Source organism: Saimiri boliviensis, chromosome 7, assembly GCF_048565385.1.
Source record: "Saimiri boliviensis isolate mSaiBol1 chromosome 7, mSaiBol1.pri, whole genome shotgun sequence".
NCBI classification, from domain to species: Eukaryota; Metazoa; Chordata; class Mammalia; order Primates; family Cebidae; genus Saimiri; species Saimiri boliviensis.
The window spans coordinates 120,750,468-120,773,240 of NC_133455.1; the positions used below are offsets into that span (position 1 = coordinate 120,750,468).

Genomic DNA, 22,773 nt, shown 5'->3' on the forward strand with positions numbered 1-22,773 from the left:
TCTGAAGTACATAATGCTGTAATCACATTTTGAATGCGTAAGTACATGGTAGAGAAGGGGTGGATCTTCCTTAAATGAGGGTAATGGAAAGTTTTTGAGAAGGGAAATATTTATTATTCGAGGATTTGATGTGTGATCTTTTAATTGCAGATATGGTATAAGATACTTCTTCAAGATTGGACAGCTGGGACCTTCTTCTGATTAACCTTAAACCAACTTACAGCCACAGAGACACCTCACAAAGTTCCCATTTTTTTTTTTTTTGCTTTACACCTTTTCTGACTCCTAAGTTGACCTGGCAACCATGTATGGAAGTGCTCGCTCTGTTGCGAAGGTGGAACCAAGCAACCAGAGTCCTGGGCGTTCACCCAGGCTTCCACGTTCCCCTCGCTTGGGTCATCGTCGAACCAATAGTACAGGAGGGAGTTCTGGAAGCAGTGTTGGAGGTGGCAGTGGGAAAACCCTTTCAATGGAAAATATACAATCTTTGAATGCTGCCTATGCCACATCTGGCCCTATGTACCTAAGTGACCATGAAAATGTAGGTTCAGAAACACCTAAAAGCACCATGACACTTGGCCGTTCTGGGGGACGTCTGCCTTATGGTGTTCGGATGACTGCTATGGGTAGTAGCCCCAATATAGCTAGCAGTGGGGTTGCTAGTGACACCATAGCATTTGGAGAACATCACCTTCCACCTGTGAGTATGGCATCCACTGTGCCTCACTCTCTTCGTCAGGCAAGAGATAATACAATCATGGATCTGCAGACACAGCTGAAGGAAGTATTAAGGGAAAATGATCTCTTAAGGAAGGATGTGGAAGTAAAGGAGAGCAAATTGAGTTCTTCAATGAATAGCATCAAGACCTTCTGGAGCCCAGAGCTGAAGAAAGAACGAGCCCTAAGAAAAGATGAAGCTTCCAAAATCACCATTTGGAAGGAACAGTACAGAGTTGTACAGGAAGAAAACCAGGTAAGTTCTACGTGCGTTTACCTTTAGTGGTTGAATTCATATATATAAATGAAATAACCTTTTTTTCCCGTCTTAGATTTTTCCCTTCGTAGTATATGCATCTTCCTTTTTCCTACTTATTTTACTATTTTCTATCCTCCATTTCTCAACCTTCTCCAAATTTGGTCCTGTGTTCTGTTTTTTTCTAGTTGCCCATGTGTGCTTGCTCCCATTCTTGCTTGGTTCTTTTCACTGGTTTCTGTTTCTCTTCCTGTCTTTCCTTTCAGCATATTTTATTTTTTTTTCAATTCTTGTGAGTATTATTTTGCCACACACTGTTAATGTCTACTACCAAATTTATTTAGACGAGGTAACTTAAGTGTAAGGAATACCATTAAGATTTGTCATTATGTCAAAAAGTCATTGTTAAAAAAGCAAAACAAATGACTATCGCAAGGTAATGTTGGCCAGTATTGCTGGCTCAGAACAGAAATTACTTTTAAAAAGTTAATGTTGGCTGGGTGTGGTGGCTTATGCCTGTAATCGCAGCACTTTGGAGGCCAAGGTGGGTGGATCATTGAGGTTAGGAGTTTGCAACCAGCCTGGCAACATGGTGAAACCCCAATTCTACTAAAAATACAAAAATTAGCTGGGTGTGATGGCACATGACTGTAATCCCAGCTTCTCAGGAGGGCGAGGCAGGAGAAGCACCTGAACTTGGGAGGCAGAGGTTGCAGTAAGCTGAGGTCCTGCCACTGTACTCCAGCCTGGGTGAGACTCTGGTTAAAAAAAAAAAAAAAAGTTGATGTCGAATGATGTATTTATTAAGTACTAACAATAAGTAACTGTTCTTTTTGTAGCCATTCATGAAAGTTTTAACTTCAGGATGCTTATGTAGCTTTTTGTTCTTTAATTCTTTACATTTAAAGTGGAGGAAAAGCAACTTGGTGTGATTGTTTGCTTTTAGAAAATGAATGAGATACAGCCGGGCGTGGTGGCTCAAGCCTGTAATCCCAGCACTTTGGGAGGCCGAGGCGGGTGGACCACGAGGTCGAGAGATCGAGACCATCCTGGTCAACATGGTGAAACCCCGTCTCTACTAAAAATACAAAAAATTAGCTGGGCATGATGGCGCATGCCTGTAATCCCAGCTACTCAGGAGGCTGAGGCAGGAGAATTGCCTGAACCCGGGAGGCAGAGGTTGTGGTGAGCCGAGATCGCGCCATTGCACTCCAGCCTGGGTGATAAGAGCGAAACTCCATCTCAAACAAAAACAAAAACAAAAAAGAAAATAAATGAGATACCAAAAAAAAAAAAAAAAAAGGAAATGAGATGACGGGGCATTGTAATTTTGTAATTATGGGGCTTTGTAGTTGGAGAGCTAAGTGCTGTCACATCAGCTGTAGGTTCCATTCACTTAATTTTCTGTGCTCGTCCAGGTTATAGTTGATGTTTGGTGATAGCCATGTTGTGTTCAGTGAGAAAGCTGATGACTCCAAAGATATGAACAAATCATATTCAGGCTCTACCATTTAAAATTTTTTTTTTTTTTTTTTTGAGACGGAGTTTCGCCCTTGTTACCCAGGCTGGAGTGCAATGGCGCGATCTCGGCTCACCGCAACCTCCGCCTCCTGGGCTCAGGCAGTTCTCCTGCCTCAGCCTCCTGAGTAGCTGGGATTACAGGCACGTGCCACCATGCCCAGCTAATTTTTTGCACTTTTAGTAGAGACGGGGTTTCACCATGTTGACCAGGATGGTCTCGATCTCTCGACCTCGTGATCCACCCGCCTCGGCCTCCCAAAGTGCTGGGATTACAGGCTTGAGCCACCGCGCCCGGCTAAAATGTTAACATACCCTTTTTTTTTTTTTTTTTTTTTTTTGAGACGGAGTCTTGCTCTGTCTCCCAGGCTCCCAGGCTGGAGTGCAGTGGCGAAATCTCGGCTCACCGCAGCCTCTTCCTCCCGGGTTCAAGCAATTCTCCTGCCTCAGCCTCCTGAGTAGCTGGGATTACAGGTGCCTGCCACCATGCCTGGCTAATTTTTGTATTTTTAGTAGAGATGGGGTTTCACCATGTTGGCCAGGCTGATCTTAAACTCCTGACCTCAGGGATCCACTTGCTTCAGCCTCCCAGAGTGCTGCGATTACAAGCCTGAGCCACCGAACCCAGCCCATACTTTTTGTTTAAAAGATTTAGAGAATTTTTCTCTTTTCACATTTTTCCCCCTGTGGTCCTGGTCGTCTGTACTTTTAGAACTTAAACTTGCGAGCTTGATGTTTTTTGTTTTTCCTTAAAAAAGCTGTCTTATACTCTTAAAGGAGAATTTTAAATTAGCTACCTTATTTTGGTATTACACTTTATTTTTGGATTAGGTTAATGAAAATTATAAACTAACTGATTTCAATTTCTGCAGTGTTTTTAAATGATACTAAGAACTAAAGAAGGAATTAGAAATGATCTGTGTCTTTGATGAGGAAGTCATCTGCCACACAAAGTAGTTTAGGTCAGTGATGGACCTCATGTGTGATTGTGGTCTCGTAAGATTACAATATAGTAAAGTATTAGGCAGATGTGGTAGTTCGTGCCTGTACTCCCAGCACTTTGTGTGGCTGAGGGGTTGCAGTTTGCTTGAGGCTAGAAGTTTGAGACCAGTCTAGGCAAGATGGTGAAACCCTGTCTCTACAAAAAATTGAAAAAAATTAGCCAGGTGTGGTGGTAGGTGCCTGTACTGCTTGGGTGGCTGAAGAAGGAGGGTCACCTGAGCCGGGGAGGTCGAGGCTGCAGTGAGCTGAGATTGAGCCACTGTAATCCAGCTTGGGTGACAGAGTGAGACGCTGTCTCTAAAAACAAAGATTATAATACAGTTTTTTCACTGTATCTTTTCTATGCTTAGATATATTTAGATACACAAATACTTAGCATTGTGTTACAGTTGCTTACAATATTCAATACAGTAACATGCTGTACAGGTTTGTAGCCTAGAAGCAGTAGGCTATATCCTGTATCCTAGGTGTGTGGTAGGCTGTACCAGATGGGTTTGTGTAAGTCCATTCTATGATCTTTGCACAATGAGGAAATCGCCTTTCTCAGAACGTATCTCTGTTATTAAGCCAGATATGACTGTAAATCTAAGATTTCTGTTGATTGTCTTACCATTCTTACTAATATGCAGTCCAGATATTCAGATCTATTGTTTTGGCTACTTGAAGATCTCTAGTTACATTACATTTTGTATGTTAAAGCTCCAGACACATTTTCAACAATAAAAAATAGCTCATTTTTTCTGTTCATAAATATAAAACAGAAAATCATAGCTATGAAAGCAAAATTTATTCCAGATCCTCCCATTTACTGATAACTTTGCTATTCCACTGTTAACATTTTGATATTTCTCCTTACTGAAATATGTCTATGCAGACACACATTACAGATTTACCTGATTGGAATACTGTTGGTGTTTTGCTGTGAACTTTTTTTAGCTAATAACATTTCTACTCTATATTAAAAGCCTCTAATAAATATCTAAATCATTTTTAATGCCTCATGCTATTCTATTATATCTGTTCTAGTTAAGTTAATATCAGAGGGCCAAAATTCTTCAAATTTACTTGGTAGTACAATGCAAATTAAAAACTGAACCTTGAATTCATTTGAATCAGAGATTTCTAAGTAATTAGAAATTATGGTAGTTTTTTTCTTTCTCAGATACATTATAACTTCAAACGACTTTGCTTTTACTTTTTAGTTGGTTATTAAATTTAAGTTGTCACTAAAAATTTGAATGTTTTAATATACTTAAAATAAATCTCCTTTTTTTTTTTTTTTTTTTTTTTTTTTTGTTTGAGACAGAGTCTAGTTCTGTTACCCAGGCTGTAGTGCAGTGGCATGATCTTGGCTCACTGCAATCTCCGCTTCCCAGGTTCAAGCAATTCTTCTGCCTCAGCCTCCTGAGTAGCTGGGATTACAGGTGCCCGCCACCATGCCCAACTAATTTTTGTATTTTTAGTAGAGATGGGGTTTCACTGTGTTGGCCAGGCTGGTCTTAAACTCCTGACCTTCTGATCTGCTGGCCTCGGCCTCTCAAAGTGCTGGGATTACAAATGTGAGCCACTTCACCCAACCACTTAAATGTCTTTCTTAGAGAACTAGCTGCTTTAAAGAGAAATTGTCCTTTAAAAAATATTCTGTAGGAAGTTTTTTGAGTTTGAGCCATCAGGACTTTAATAATGTGTAAAAAAAGAAAAAAGCTAAAGTAGGCTCCACTGATAGAGTCTAAAATTAAGAACAGGGTTCTTAAATGCTGGCTCAGAAACAACATCAACAGGTATATTTGGTTAAAACATAGATTGCCAGGCCTTCCTTTATACCAGCTAAGCACAATCTCTCGAGATGGGACCCAGGAACTTACGTTTTGAACAAGCTTCTCTGGTGGTTCTGATGAGAAACCACTCTTGGGATCTTTGGAATTTAGTAAATCTAAAAATCTAACCTAATTGTTTTTTTTTGAGATGGAGTCTTGCTCTGTAGCCCAGGCTGGAGTGCAGTTATGCAATCTTGGCTCACTGCAACTTCTACCTCCTGGGTCCTGTTCAAGCAATTCTCCTACCTCAGGCTCCTGAATTGCTGAGATTACAGGTGTGCATCACCATGCCCAGCTAATTTTTTGTGTTTTTAGTAGACGTGGGGTTTCACCATGTTGGCCAGGCTGGTCTTAAACTCCTGACCTTGTGATCTGTCTGCCTCAGCCTCCCAAAGTGCTGGGATTACAGGTATGAGCCACTGCACCTGGTGTAAATCTGGTTCTTAAACTTGTCTGTTGCCTGTCAATTTGTGATGGTTCTGTTTTGGCACTTTTGAGTTCAACTGTAAAAGAAGGGAAAAGAAACAAGGGACTACTTGTTCAGTATGTCCCATCCTTTATTCTGCCATTTTACATCTCAGGACTGTGACCTCTCCTGTTCATAATGATCATTAACTGTGACAGGGACCCTCAGTGGATGGGGTGTTTGCAGGGGAAAAGGGTGTTTAAGATCTTAGATATTTTTAAAAAGAGCCCTCCAGGTGATTTTGATGTCTCCTCACCTTGTGAATCATTGATGCACAAGATAAATGTTCAAATGATATGACAGCAGAACAGTGAAGTATGTTTTCTTAAGTTGACATTTTTGAGTTGTCAGTACAACACTGACAATTTAGTTTTTAATTTGCACTGTACTATCAAGTAAATCAGTTGAATTTGTCAGTTGAAGTACAACACCAAAAGAAAAATCATTCTTAAATATAAAATAATAGTACATTCTCAGTTTTTTGTTTTTTTTTTGAGATGGAGGTTTACTCTGTTGCCCAGGCTGGAGTGTAGTGGTGCAGTCTCAGCTCACTTCAACCTCTGCCTCCTGGGTTCAAGTGATTCTTTTGCCTCAGCTTCCTGAGTAGCTAGGATTACAGGCATGTGCCACCACGCCCAGCTAATTTTTGTATTTTTAGTAGAGACAGGGTTTTGCTGTGCTGACCTGGATGATCTCAAACTCCTGACCTCAGGTGATCTGTCTGCCTCGCCCTTCCAAAGTGCTGGGATTGCAGACAGAAGCCAGCGCGCCTGACTTGCATCTCAGTTTTTATAGTTTGCTATTGAATTGTAAATACCAGGAGAAAAAAATGAGTTTGCTTCTTTTAGTTTTGTGGTTATGTGTCAATATAACCTAGGTCTTGGAAACCGTATCTGTATTCTTAGGGGTTATTGTTTTTGTTTTTGTTTTTTCTTTCTTGGTAAACATGAAATTGGTAAATTTGGAGTATGTAATGGGTATACTAGTGCCCAAATATGAGATTCTTTATATGTATTTTGATAATTATTATAGTGTATCATATTTGGATATTATACAATATCAAATGTATTGTTAATTAAAATAATTACAATTTACTTAGATTTAATTGAAAATTGGCTGAGACATAATGTTTTATTATAATGAATATTGTGAGCTGGGTATGGTGACATATACCTGTAGTCCCAGCTACTCAGGAGGCTGAGGCAGGAGGATCTCTTGAGTCCAGGAGTTTGAGACCAGCCTGGGCAACATAGTAAGTGCTTGCTTCTTAAAAAAAAAATTAAAATTTAAAATAATTAAGAAATACTGTGGAAAATTGCATATGAATAAACACTTTTTAAAATTTATTTATTTATTTTTATTTTATTTTTTTGAGATGGAGTTTCGCTCTTGTTACCCAGGCTGGAGTGCAATGGCGCGATCTCGGCTCACGGCAACCTCCACCTCCCGGGTTCAGGCAATTCTCCTGCCTCAGCCTCCTGAGTGGCTGGGATTACAGCCATGCGCCACCATGCCCAGCTAATTTTTTGTATTTTTAGTAGAGACGGGGTTTCACCATGTTGACCAGGATGGTCTCGATCTCTCGACCTCGTGATCTACTCGCCTCGGCCTCCCACAGTGCTGGGATTACAGGCATGAGTCACCGCGCCCAGCAACACTTCTTTTTAAAGGCTCTACTTTTCAAGAATAGATTGACATTACATGTGTGTATAAGATTATGTGTGTGTATCAAATTTAGAGTAGATTTGAAGTTACTGGATTTATCACCATTATACCTTGAATTAGCTAGTCACCATTATACCTTGTTGATGATGCTGAAACTATGCCCCTCATCAAGATGGTTTTTATTATCAAGTGACTCAGAAATGTCAATTTTAATGAAAAAAGTTATTGGCATACTTGTTCATTTTGAGATAATTGAAGTAATTGTTTATACCTATCCTTCAGAAGCTGTGTGGAAAATATGTAATATACTTTCAAAGTATCAGTCTACATTCAAAGGCAAAATATTTGAATCTTCTGAAAAGACAATAGTAGATACTTCAGTTCCAGTGAAACAACCCACGGGATTTTCATGCCAAAAAACCCATATGTGCTGAAGAATGGTGAACACTGCCTTATCCAGATTCCACCCCTTGCCCTAATTAAACATCAGTGCTGGCAGTGATATATTCTTTCTATACCCACTGTAATTACCACACAATCCTAAAATTGTATAACTTTGGTCCAAAAAATGAAGGGTGCAATTTTAAAGTAAAGTGAAACACTGCAATAAGATACAGAGACAGAGAATGCTAATTAATAGATTATAGTCTGCCAGCAGTGGGGCCTAATTAAACTCTGCATTCATTATACCCTCTGTAGCCCTCAGAGGTCAGGCATCTTCCACTTTATAAAGAAGATTGGTTTAATAGGATTTACAGTAATTAAATAATTTCCCCATTTCCATTTGAGACTGGGAATTTAGGTCCATTCTAAATATTTGATCTGATTGGAGCATAGAGGTCTTGGTCTAGGATTCTATCAAATGTAAAAACACATTTGCTTAGAATTGCTTGATATGTGTGGTTCTTTATTATGGAGTTCTTTTAGAAGATAGTTTCTAGTATAAATACTCAGCTATTTTTTTGTCTTATCCTCCTTTTGTTAACTGAACTTGAAATACTGCTGGTTGGAGAGTTAGAATAGCATGTATTTAACAGGGAAGGCTTTTTCTTTTTCTTTTTTAAAATTAGGAATAAGGAAGGTTTTTAGTGTATGTTTCCTTCACGAAGAATGAAAATCTAGTGAGCTTGGTGGAATTGCAGAGCTAATCAGACTTTGGATGATTTATATTTTTTTATTCTAAACAGCATTTAACCAGATATCATACTTCTTTCTTGATTATGCCTTGAAATAATTATATATGTTGAATTTATTTGGAAGCTTATTTTAAAAATAATTATTTTAAAGCACTATTATTGAAATTTTGCATGAACAGAATACTGTTTAATATTATAGGATGGCAGGTGAATTTAATGTTTTTTTGTCTTGTACGTTTCTTTTCTTTTTGGAGTCTGATTTTTATGATTCTCATTTACTTAGGAATCAAGAGAATTTCTAGTTTAGAAATGCAAAATGATAAACTTAACCCTGTGTAATTCTTTGTCATTTTTTTCTCATTATTTGGAGACTTTTAATTATAAACATTAATATAATTTTAGGTTATACCTTGATTTGCCACATTGTAAAAACCTTTATTATTTGCCGTTAAATAAACTTTTTTTTTGGAGACAGAGTTTCTCTCCTGTTGCCCAGGCTGGAGTGCAAAGGTGAAATCTGGGTTCACTACAGCTTTTGCTTCCTGGATTCAAGCAATTCTCCTGCCTCAGCCTCTGGAGTAGCTGGGATTACAGGCGCCCACCACCACGCCTGGCTAATTTTTTATATTTTTAGTAGAGATGGGGTTTCACCATGTTGGCCAGGCTGGTCTCGGACTCCTGGCCTCAGGCCATTGACCTTGGCCTCCCAAAGTGTTGGGATTACAAGTATGAGCCACTGCTCCCGGCCTTACATAAACTTTTTCATGAGGTTGCTGATTGTTTCACTGTCATTTAAAGTCTGATCTTAAAATTTGGGATTTATGTCTTAGATTATTGTTTAAATTTTTTTTCAATAATTCTGATTTAACAAGGAGATGTAGATAAATTGGTATCTTTGTTTATTGTCCAGATAAGTTTAATCTTTTTTGTTGTTTCAGAAAGGGAATGTGTTAAAGGCACTATGCAGAGTACCATGAGAAAATGAAATCAAATGTAAAATGGATAATGTTCCTTTTGGGGAGTTAACAATCATTTCAAGAAGCAAAATTTGTACATGTATGGGTTACAGAAGTTTGAACTACCTACCCATTTACCAGGTCTTGATCATATGTGAAGGTATTTAAATGGGTATGGGAAATTTGCTGCTTCTGTAGTTGGTAAGTTTGCTTATCTGGTATTCAGTGAAATTTTATGAAAAATAATTCAGCAACTCTAATAAAAATGTTGCACAAATATGAGATAGGGCTTATATGAAGAAATAAGGGCAGAGTTTGCTAGATAATTGGAGTCTTACTCACTTTTTATTTTCCTCTGTCTTTTTGGATTTCACAGTGCAGTGTAGTGTGTGATTTCATCTCAGTGAAATTGTTTTTAGAGATTTGCTAATTTACTGCTAATTTGCAGATGGCATTTTAAATATAATTTGAGAGTTCTACTTTTTATTCTCTTGTGCAAAAGAAATCAGAAAATGGGTTTAGCTTTTAGTTACATTAATATTAATCAGTGGAGGTCATAGTTTCATTTTACCATTTAAAATCGTACCACCTTCTGGAACTTGACATCTGTTGTGAGTGCTCTGTTATGCCTAGAAGAGTATAGGAGGTGCCCGGAAACTTTATGAGAAATGCTTTATAAGATGGTTGAAGGAACTCAAGAAGAGAAGACTTGCAGCATTTTAATTATACTCTATTTGATGTACAACCATACTGAAGGAGATTTTAATTTTTTTCTTTCTTTGAAAATAGTTTTTCAGGTTTTTTTCATTGTTTATATTTTTCATTTCCTGTGAAATCTAAGGAGAGATGTGTCTGTAATTCAGGTATTTTTATCATCAAACATATAAATAATAGTATGTTATACTTTATCTGTGTGGGGTAAAGAGTTTTGAATGGTATTTATAGTTTTATTTCTTTGTACATCAGTGTCATTCCCATTATTTGTCTAATGATATTAAAATGAAAGCAAAATTGCCATAATTAGCTGTTTACAGATAAGTTTTTTTTTTTTAAGCAGAGTATTTTTATTTTTTGAGATGGAGTCTAGCTCTGTTGCTCAGGCTAGAATGCAGTATGATCCTGGCTCACTGCAACCCCTGCCTCCTGGGTTCAAGTGGTTCTCCCGCTTCAGCTTCTTGAATAGCTGGGATTACAGGCGCCTGCCACTGTGCTCGGCTAATTTTTGTATTTTTAATTGAGATGGAGTTTCACCATGCCAGGCTGGTCTCAAACTCCTGACCTCAAGTGATCTGCCTGCCTTGGCCTCCCAGAGTGCTGGGATTACAGGCATGAGCCACTGCACCCTGGCCAGTATTTTTATTTTTTTTTTAAACACAGTTGCACTGTATTTACATTATAAACCTACAGCATTTGTTGTATTTCAGAGAAACATTTTTGGGAACTTTGTTGGACTTAAAATCTAGTCAAAAATTGGGAGAATACATTCCAAAAATATTCTTTTGGTTATCTTTCATGGATTTGATAAAATGCATAATTAGTAATTTCTTCTTTTCACATGACTCTTCTTTATGGGCTTAGGAACTTAAAATAGGTGCCACATTCTTAGGAGAGAAGCATATTTTAGTGAATGTTTCTAGCCCTTCCTATCTTGTAATTTCATGAGGGCCTATTTCTTATTTTCCTATGAAAGCGTGTTACTTATGGTACAGAGTATTTTTAAGAGATGAAATGGGTAAAAGGTTATCTACTTAAATGATAGCAGATAAATTTTTGGATTTCTCTTGGTATTTCTGATGAAAGATACTTATTTTCAAGGGATGGTGTATTGGATCTAAATTGTTTGGGAAGTTGTGGGAACACTGGCTATTAGAATAACGAGGGGGTAGAAAGTGTTTATAGGATATAGGGTGGAAAGGGCTTTAAGTTACCACATCCCCTGCACTGCTTAGGACAGGTCTGCATACTGAAAAGCTTTCCCTCGTACCGTATGATTTTCATATGTCTTGCTAGAAATTTGATAGGGGCCGGGCGCGGTGGCTTACGCCTGTGATCCCAGCACTTTGGGAGGCCAGGGCGGGCAGATCATGAGGTCAAGAGATCGAGACCATCCTGGCTAACATGATGAAACCCTGTCTCTACTAAAAAAAATACAAAAAAAGTTAGCTGGGTGTGGTGGCGCACGCCTGTAGTTGCAGCTACTCAGGAGGCTGAGGCAGGAGAATTGCTTGAACCCAGGAAGCAGAGGTTGCAGTGAGCTGAGATTGTGCCACTGCACTCCAGCCTGGCGCCTGGCGCCTGGTGCCTGGCAACAGAGCAAGACTGTTTCAAAAAAAAATTTTTTTTGATAGGCAAAAAAATCTGTTGATACTCATTTGAGCCTAGATCCTAACTAAATAAATGTTAAGTACATTAGCACTGTTTGAGGAGGAAGTTGATAGAGGATTGTACTTCACTTTGTAACTTTACCTTGAGTTTTTGCCTCAAGGTAACCTGCATAATTAGTAATTATGGAAAACCACTTCAACAGCAACATTGCTATGCTGTCTATTTAGCCTGTGTTTGCTAATGTTGCTAATGCCGTCTCTTTAGCCTCGTTTGCGTATGGCTTTTGGTGTAGCTGTACCCTAGCATTTAGATGTGAACATACATACTATTTTATTATAAATTCTTCCTTTTTTCCTTCATACAGCATTATATAATTTGTTTTGAAATTGTTTGTGGGAGCGGGCTTATTATCTGTGCATTTCAGGATAGTGAAGGGCATGTTTATAAAGTGTTTGTTATAAAATGTGAGGGTATTAAGTCTGACAAGCCTGAAATTCACTGGTGTAATAGATTGAACAGTGAATTTGAAATCAGGAGATCTGTGTTCTAGTTCTGATCCTGACTCTGCCAGGTGTATAGCCATGGCAGTGTTTAAGCTTTTTGAATGCGTTTCTTCATCTTTAAAACCCAAGAGTTGGACTATGTGATCTTTAGAGGTTCTTTCTTCTGAAATGACCTGATTATGTTTTTGTCAATTATCCTAGTGGAATTCTCTGAGTCTGTTCACTTTTATCGTAATGGCCAAATTCAGAATTGATTTATATAACCAAGTTGAGTGCTTCTGAGAATGAGAAATACATAACTAATGAAGTTCTTTTCAAGGTAGGTAGCATAAAATCAGTGTTTACATATAAAGGGCAAAGAGCCTTCGTGTGAATTTCATCAGTTGACAAATGGGGATAATAATTACTTGTATTGTTGGTGCAATATGTAAGTGAGATTAAGGAAGATAATATGTGTAAATTATGGACAAAATTACCTGACATAATAGGTATGCAGTGTAATAAATGTTACTTGAGTTAAAATTAAGTCAAATATCTCTTAAGTACAAATACATTTTATTAAATATTTTCTTTTTTTTTTTTTGAGACGGAGTTTCGCTCTTGTTACCCAGGCTGGAGTGCTATGGCGCGATCTCGGCTCACCGCAACTTCCACCTCCTGGGTTCAGGCAATTCTCCTGCCTCAGCCTCCTGAGTAGCTGGGATTACAGGCACGCGCCACCATGGCCAGCTAATTTTTTTTTTGTAATTTTAGTAGAGACGGGATTTCACCAAGTTGACCAGAATGGTCTCGATCTTTTGACCTCGTGATCCACCCGCCTCGGCCTCCCAAAGTGCTGGGATTACAGGCTTGAGCCACCGCGCCCGGCTTAAATATTTTCAGGTATGAAATAAACCTTTCATGATCTGCTACCAGAGGCAAACAGTAGCATGGGACCTATAAATTTTTTTTAGAAAGCGGGTCACAGTGAATAATAAGTTTCATTTGGATATCTCGTCACTACCAGCCCAGCCTTTATATTCCTGAAGGAGTTATCAGGAAGTTTGAATAGGGTAATTAGCTCTCAGGATTTTCAGTTACAGTCATATTCATTATTTAACATTTTTATTTCCACAATGACTCATCCATGAATAATGGAGTGCTTTCCCAAAAGAAATGTAGTGTTGCAGGAAATACATTTTTTTTTTTTTTTTTTTTTTGAGACGGAGTTTCACTCTTATTACCCAGGCTGGAGTGCAATGGCGCGATCTCGGCCCACCGCGACCTCCGCCTTCTGGGCTCAGGCAGTTCTCCTGCCTCAGCCTCCTGAGTAGTTGGGATTACAGGCATGCGCCACCATGCCCAGCTAATTTTTTTGTATTTTTAGTAGAGACGGGGTTTCACCATGTTGACCGGGATGGTCCCGATCTCTTGACCTCGTGATCTACTCGCCTCGACCTCCCAAAGTGCTGGGATTACAGGCTTGAGCCACAGCGCCCGGCCTCGGAAATAAATTTTTTATTGCTCTCTTTTCTTTCTGTGGTAAGGGGTTCCTGGTTGGTTAGTTGGTCCCAAAACTCCACAAATAATTTAAAATATGTGCTTTTGTATGAAGAACACTTAACCTTCACAAGGCAGTGGAGATTCCTCTTGAATGGGCAACATAGAATGCTTATATTTTCTTATTCTGCGTATTTTAAATTATTAATTTCTATACTGTGCTTTTAAAATTCTTACATAAGTGTATGTCACTAAAAGGTATACTTTGCTCACAATATCCCTATTTACTGACATTAAAATTGTAACATTACATCTGAGGTTCCCTTTGGTTTTTATGCATCATCTGCTGTTGTATCCTTTAAAAAATACTATAGTAGATTTGTCAGTGAAAATCTCTTACTGTGTTACTGTTATCAAATGCATCTCGGAGTACCTATTATAGAGAACTAGTGAAGGTGTTAATAATATCTATTATAGATATAGATACTAATATATCTAGACAATTATAGATGCTAGTAATAATTATTATAGAACATTTATAGATACTATCCTAGATGCTTTCATATACATTGCTTCTAATCCTTACTTACAGTTCTGTAGGTAAGCAATGTTGTCCTCATTTATAAGTGAGGAGATTGAAAATTAAGAGAGGAACTTGTTCAGGTCTCACATCTAGCAAGCAGCAGATATTGGTCCGTCTGGCTACAAAAGCCAATTAAATGTCATTGTAGTGTTTTTGACTAAGGACAGATGAATGAAATATACATACTTGTTTAAAATATTTATTGAAAAATTAATATTTATTCAGTTATTTATTAAACGTAAAAGATGGCATTAAAATTCCTCTGTGTTTTAGTTGGAGGAGGAAATACAAGAATAGGAGTATCAGGCTCCAAAGGCTTCTGAGAAGGGGTTAACATTGAGTGAAGGGGTAGAGAAAAGAAATAATAGGTGGTCAGTTGATAAGATGATAAATATAACTTGATTAGTTTAAATAGTATCAGTAGGTGTTAATGACATGCATCAGTACTTTTCTTGTTTTGATTAGGCAGAAAGCATTAGATTAATGATTCCCAGGCTTGGATTTCACACACTAGGAAAATAAAAAATAACCAAGAAAAGGTAGGGGAGACTGGCATGGGATTGTCAAATAAAAACAATTAAAAAAGATGATAAACGACTACATACTATTATTATTGTTACTTTATAAGGGGAAAGTCATTCTAACACAAAAGGAATTGTGCATAATTTCATAGTAAGAGACAGTTCTTTCAAGAAAATACAGATTTTAACTTTGTAGTGACAGTTTTAAGGAAACCTGGTCATGGACTGGCTTTGAGAAGCATTAGTTTATAATAGGAATCACCATGTTTTAGCCCATGGGCCAAATCATTCCTACAGTTGTACATCCTACAAGAAAAGAATGGCTTTTACATTTTTAAATGATTAAAAAGGTAATATTTTGTGATGTGTGAAAATTATATGAAATTCAAAATTCAATGTGCATAAATAAAGTTTTATTGGAACACAGTTGTGCTTATTTCTGTATAATGTATGGCTGCTTTCACATCAGTGGTAGATAGAGTAGTTGTGATAGAGTCTATATGACTTGCTAGACCTGAAATAGAATGTTTACTTTGACCTTTTTACAAAGTTTTTCAGTATTTGGTTTAGATAACAGAATAAATAATAATAGCTAACACTTGTGTAGTGTTTACTAAGGAACAGGCCCTGTTTTATGTGCTCTATGTTATTAACCATCGTAACAATTTTATAATTTTTTTTTTTGAGGTGGAGGCTTGCTCTGTTGCCCAGGCTAGAGTGCAGTTGTGTGATCTCGCCTCACTGCAGCTTCTGCCTTCTGGGTTCAAGCAATCTTGTCTCAGCCTCCCGAGTAGCTGGGACTATGAGTGCGTACCATTTGCAGCTAATTTTTGTATTTTTAATAGAGACAGGGTTTCACCATGTTGGCCAGGTTGGTCTCGATTTCCTGACCTTGTGATCTGCCCACCTTGGCCTCCCAAAGTGCTGGGATTACAGGGGTAAGCCGTGTCACCCAGCCGGTACTATTATTTTATTGAAGTAGAAACCTAGTCTGAGAGAGAGTAACTTGCCCACGGTCACATGGCTGTCAGGTGGCAGAGGCAGCCTTCCAAGCAGATAGTGCGGCTCTGTGCTATGTGCTTTCTCATTGCTCTTGGCTGTCAGAGAAGGGAAACAAAGACTTCAGGATGTGACACACCCTTCATATTTGCCTTAGTTGTTTTAGAAAAAGAATAAAGTAGCCTTATTCTATGGTTGCCCAAAATGTTATCATTGAGTAGTTGAATTAAGAATTCAGCATTATTCGGCCAGGCACGGTGGCTCACGCCTATAATCCCAGCACTTTGGAAGGCCAAGGAGTATGGATCACAAGGTCAAGAGATCGAGACCATCCTGGTCAACATGGTGAAACCCTGTCTCTACTAAAAATACAAAAATTAGCTGGGCATGGTGGCACATGCCTGTAGTCCCAGCTACTCGAGAGGCTGAGGCAGGAGAATTGCTTGAACCCAGGAGGCGGGGGTTGCAGTGAGCCGAGATTGCGCCATTGTCCTCCAGCCTGGGTAACAAGAGCGAAACTCTGTCTCAAAAAAAAAAAAAAAAAAAAAAAAAAAGGCCGGGCGCGGTGGCTCAAGACTGTAATCCCAGCACTTTGGGAGGCTGAGGCGGGTGGATCATGAGGTTGAGAGATTGAGACCATCCTGGTCAACATGGTGAAACCCCGTCTCTACTAAAAATACAAAAAATTAGCTGGGCATGGTGGCACGTGCCTGTAATCCCAGCTACTCAGGAGGCTGAGGCAGGAGAATTGCTTGAATCCAGGAAGCAGATGTTGCGGTGAGCTGAGATCGCGCCATTGCACTCCAGCCTGGGTAACAAGAGCGAAACTCCGTCTCAAAAATAAAAAAAAAAAAAAATCAGCATTACTTCATGATGCATAAACATTTGGTGTATTTTTATGTGACCCAGTGGATTTTCCCCAGAAGTCTGTTTATTGAGATGTCCTACTTATTGATGTCCTACTTATTGAACTTTTGAACAAAGAAGACTGTCATTTCTGAACTATCGACTTCATTTTTGGTACAGTTAAAATAATAAATTACACTATTAACATGGTGGAGGGTAACTATTTCTCTATCTTAAATATTTGTTGTGTTGTTAAGGAGCATAAGGCATACCCCCCATTATTGATTTAATTTAAAAATAAAACATTTATTGACATATATGCAGAAAAATTTTAATTAAAGAGTTGTTAATCTTTTTTTTTTTTTTTGGTATAATAGATATGTCTTTGTATGCCAAAGCCTGAAAGAAGAATTAAATTACCAGTAGCTGGGTATTTAGCTGAATCTATTCAAGGAAAAATCACTATTTTCTTTTTAGAAATGGCTTTGAGTGGAGGAGGTAAGGTTTCAGGAACTGGTTGAATGCAAGAATATTGACAAGTAAGTGAATAAACTAGAATTAGTGTGACCACTTCTGATTTTACGAATAATGTTTTTATTTTATAATGTGATTTAAATAAATAGAGGTTTAGTGGCTATGCTTTTTCTAAGTGAAACCTCACTATATTCTGAGATTTAAAAATGACAGTAACTAATGTTAGTTTTGTGCTCCTCTGAAGGTTAGAAACCTATTATATATGTCTGAAATGGATTTTAATGGGTTTAAGACCATAGAGAAGATAGGACTGACACTTCAGTAAACACTTAGTAAGATTATTTTTTTTCAAATCTATTTAATGACTACCTTATTGAAGATGAAGTCCCAAAGAAGGTGATGGTGGATGAATTAGGGTGGGTAAAGGTAGGGGGAATTGAATGATAAAGGTTGATTTTTGACTCATAGTTCACTTTTATCTTTAAATTTTGGAAGTTGTCATCTTTTGTTCATTTTGAAGTTTTGGTTAAATGTTCGTAGGCTAGATGCAGATGATGCAGATAACAACTGCCGCACTTCCCGTGCTAGAGGAGGTTGAATTTCTCAGTGTTGACTTGTTTCTGATTTTTATGCATATATTTGGTTTCTGTTTGCTGCTACGTTGTTGCTCTTCCCAGTATGAGATATGGTTATGGTATTGGTAGAATTACACTGTTGGTGGTTTTTCTTCCTTTTCCCATTCCATCCATAACCTTGAGGCTAATAATTTTGAAAACTGTTGTTTATTACAAGGGTTAAAATCTAAAATATGACTGTGCAGGTTGAGGTGGCATGTTACAGCTCCTACCACCTCTTTTTCTTGTGACAGATGGCTTCCCCTCCTGGTTGTAATCTACTGCTGATTTTTTTCAAAGAATGAATACCATGTGTTCCCCATTTTGGCTCTGGTTGTGTTCTGCCCACTCATTGGCTTCAGAGGAACTTGAAATAGGATGTACCTGCTGCTGGCATTTATGGCAGGAAGTGGATACAACTGTGATACTTTGTGCCAAGTGTTCATTTATTGGAAAAACTGCCCTTCCTAAAATTAAACATTATTTCTCTGTCACATAAGAGTAAAGCTAAATTTTATTACTTTTTAGAATATGCTTTTCACTTAATGTTGTATTATAAATATTTTTTGGTGGCAAATTTATTACAAAATAGATTTTAAAATCTGAATTTCACATACTCAAAGTTTTATAGTCTGTGCAAGACATTGAATGAGTAGCTGTAATTTCACTAGTATAATGTAATTATGAAAGGGATCTGCTGTATCACAGAGACTTCAGAAACTATTAGAATTGTTTGTGATGTGTGATATTGAACTTGTGATTGCATATGCTTTGTGGTACATATAAACAGTAGTATTTGTCTGTCTATTTTAACTCTCTTGTTTTGGATCTCCCCTTCAATAGATTCAGCTAAATACTTTATAAATTTTACCATCTTAGGCCTTGTTGAAAATTATAAGTGTGTATCTGAGACAGGTTAATTTCATAAAGCTACTTTGCTTATTTAGAGTTTTTTTTTTTTAAATTTTGGGAGACGGACTCTCATCCCTCTCCAGGCTGGAGTGCAGTGTTGCAATCTCAGCTTACTGCAACCTCCACCTCCTGGGTTCAAGGGATTCCCTTTCTTCAGCCTCTTGAGTAGCTGGGACTACAGCTGCACACCACCACACCCGGCTAATTGTTTGTAGTTTTTAGCAGAGATGGGGTTTTACCATGTTTGCTAAGATGGTCTTGATCTCCTGACCTTGTGATCCACCAGCCTTGGCCTCCCAAAATGCTGGGATTACAGGTGTGAGCCCACCACACTTGGTGTTTGGTTTTTTAAAAATACCTGGCAGAAAAAAAAAAAAATACCTGGCAGACCAGAGTAAACAAATATTTTTTTATGTTTTTTGTCAAGAAATACCGAAGATAAATGTAAACAAATATTTGCATATTACCCTTGGTAATATTGGAATTGGACATTTCTGTCCTCAGAAGTTACTGTTCTGTCAGAGTCTCCTGTACTTGACTGAGTGAATGTAGTGCAGGATTGGCAAAACCGTTGCCCATTTATAGCAGATCATCTCTAAATCTCTCTTGGCAACATCTCTAGCTGGACCCAGATCAGTGGTTCTTAACCTTAGTTGCATATTGGTATCACTGAGAAACTTAAAAAACAAACCAAAAACTGATGGCTGAATCTCACCCACACCCTCAGATAATTTGATTTAATTGCATTTAGGGTAGTCTTGCTGTGGGGATTAAAAAAAGCTTCCCAAGTCATTCTAATGTGAAGTCAAGGTTGAGAACCACTGGTTACTACTAATGAGTAAGAGTTGGTAGTATGAACTGAAATGTATTTGCCATCATCAATCTAGTGAGGGACTTTTCTAACCATGCCACAATATATAAACAATTTGCAATTTGAATGGATAGAGGATGGTTATCATTGGAATTTGGTGATTTATCAGTGCTTTGTGACTTTTTTTTTGAGATGGAGTTTCGTTCTTGTTGCTCAGGCTGGAGTGCAATGGCACCATCTTGGCTCACTGCAACTTCCATCTCCTGGGTTCAAGTGATTCTCCTGTCTCAGCCTCCTGAGTAGCTGGGATTACAGGCGCATGCTACCATGCCCGGCTACTTTGTATTTTTAGTAGAGTTGGGGTTTCACCATGTTGGCCAGACTGGTCTCAAACTCTTGACCTCAGGTGGTCTGTCCACCTCAGCCTCCCAAAGTGCTGGGATTACAGGTGTGAGCCACTGTGCATGGCCAATGACATTGTAAAAGAGTTGCCTTGGAACAAGAGATTGTCTTGTTGGGCTGGGGATCACTCTGTAGTGATGTTAAGGAGAGAAGAAGACAGCAAAATAATGATAAGCCCTGGATTTTGGGACTTGGCCAAAAAATAAAGGATGGAACAGGACGTCAGGATAAGATCTAAGACTTGGAGCAGAAACCGGACTTCTTCCTTACCCAAGAGGTGTGAGACCGGGAAGTGGTGGTAACAAATGGGATAGAATGAGAGGGTCCCTTTGTTCTTTGCTTAGTGGCAGAAGGCTCAAATTTTTCTTTATTGGAGTATTTGTTGAGCTTTGCTATACATATATGTACATATATTTATGTATATATATGTGTATGTATATCTATATGAGAATCACCTGTTAGCACTTGTTAAAATTTAAAATTTCTGGACCCCTCTCCCAAAGTTTCTGGTTTAGGACTACTGAGGGAGGGCTCAGGAATCTGTATTTGTGAAGGTTAACCTGAACCTTTTTTTGTTTGCTTACCATCTATTCAATGTTTTTCCCATTCTTTGTTCTATTTTTTATTTAGTAATTTTTTTTTTTGAGACAGAGTTTCACTTTTGGTGCCCAGGCTGGAGTGCAATGATGTGATCTTGGCGGGATCTCGGCCTACCACAACCTCTCCCTCCCAGGTTCAAGTGATTCTTCAGCCTCAGCCTCCTGAGTAGCTGGGATTATGGGCATATGCCACCATGCCCGGCTAATTCTGTATTTTTAGTTGAGGCGGTGGTTTCTCCACATTGGTCAGGCTGGTCTCGAACTCTCGACCTCAGGTGATCCATCCGCCTTGGCCTCCCAAAGTGCTGGGATTACAGGCATGAGCCAGCGTGCCCAGCTTTATTTAGTAATTTTTAGAATTGACTCACTGTAAAAAATGGAATCTTATTTTAAAATGAAACACTCAGTACTTCACATGGAAAACGTTTGCCAAAAAAATGTGAAAATGTAAAGTAAATACAGAACTATTAAGTAAAAGGTCATATATATACCACTGAAGATTATTTTTAATATCATTTTGGGTAATATACTTCTAGCAATTCTGATATAGATAATTTTCTCATCATACTTAGAGAACTATTGAACTAGAGACAAAAAGTTTCACTTAGATAGCATGATTTTCAGCTATTGTTGAACACTGGAATTGCCTGGGGTGCTTTTAAAATACTTTTGGTCAGTTCACACCCCCTGATTTTATTGGTCTGGGCTACAACCTGGACATTAGGATTTTTAAAACACTGTCTATAGTAATCGTAATGTATATTCTGGGTTGAGGATTTAGAGGTTAAAAAGCTTATAATGCAGTTAGACTAAGAAGCATAAATTCATGTGTACTAAAATAAATTTATTTGGGTATAATTAGAAATAAAGGGCCGGGCACGGTGGCTCAAGCCTGTAATCCCAGCACTTTGGGAGGCCGAGGCGGGTCGATCACGAGGTCAAGAGATCGAGACCATCCTGGTCAACATAGTGAAACCCCGTCTCTACTAAAAATACTAAAAATTAGCTGGGCATGGTGGCGTGTGCCTGTAAACTCAGCCACTCAGGAGGCTGAGGCAGGAGAATTGCCTGAACCCAGGAGGCGGAGGTTGCGGTGAGCCGAGATCGCGCCATTGCACTCCAGCCTGGGTAACAAGAGCGAAACTCTGTCTCAAAAAAAAAAAAAAAAAAAAGAAATAAAGAAGACTGGCTGGGCATGGTGGCTCATGTCTGTAATCCCAGTGCTTTGAGAGGCTGAAGTAGAGTATTGCTTGAGGCCAGGAGTTTGAGACCAGCAAAGGCTACATAGCAAGACCTTGTCTCTACCCCCACCCCCCAACAAAAAGAAAAGGAAGAAAAAAAATTAGGCAGGTGCAGTGGTGCCTGCCTGTAAATCCTAGCTACTCAGGAGGCTAAGGTGGGAGGATTTGCTGGAGCCCAGGAGGTTGAGGCTGCAGTGAGTCCTGATCCTGCCACTGCACTCCAGCCTGGGTGACAGAGCGAGACCCTGTCTCTTAAAACAAGAACCAAAAATACCACAATGACCAACTAGGGGATATGGGCAGGAGAAGGGGAAAAGAAGGTGAATCGGTAAAGCACTAAGTCACCTTGTCCTTACGATCTCCTCTGTCCCTGCCTGCTTCTCTTGTTTTCTGTTCTTGATGAATAGTAAGAACTTTTAAATAGTCAGCTAGTTCCCAAACTTAAGTGTGTATCAGAATTAACTAGAGGGTTTGTTAAAACACAGATTACTGGGACTCATCCTCAGAATTTCTGATTGATTAGGTCTGGGGTGAGGCACAAGATTTTTTGTTTCTAACAATTTCCTAGGTGATGCTTATGCTGCTGGTCAGGGAAGTACACTTGAAGAAACACTAATCAACCAAGCCGAAAACTTAAAACATTAGCCTGACATTTATTGTCTGTATATTTTATATATATCCAGTGAACTTTAAAAGTAATTGTGTAAACACAAACCTGTGTTTTCATCACCTAGAATTATTAGATGTTAATGGGTGTGTGGATTAGTATTATGAATAAATATTTCCTTTTTGGTGATAATATGCTGTTGTATTTTATTTCACACTTTTGAGTACAAGTAATAAAAAGTATGATGAATTTTCTGGGCTTAAGATTAGTGCTCATTAGGGAAAGTTGTAACACTGAAGAGAAAATAGTGCTCCATTAACTTGT

General features: G+C 38.4%; 1 protein-coding gene across 14 annotated transcripts in view; it reads left to right on the plus strand.

Moving 5' to 3' along the window:
• ERC1 (ELKS/RAB6-interacting/CAST family member 1) overlaps positions 1-22,773 on the plus strand; it is a 515,798-nt gene that overhangs the window by 39,252 nt on the left and 453,773 nt on the right. For 13 of the 14 annotated variants that reach the window (XM_074403327.1, XM_010345058.3, XM_074403330.1 and 10 more), the window contains exon 2: positions 151-973. The exons of the other annotated variant lie outside the window; for it this stretch is intronic. In XM_074403327.1, the coding sequence (XP_074259428.1) occupies positions 305-973 (669 nt within the window). In that variant the 5' untranslated portion in view covers positions 151-304. The remainder of the gene's footprint in view (positions 1-150; positions 974-22,773) is intronic. 14 annotated transcript variants of the gene reach the window in all.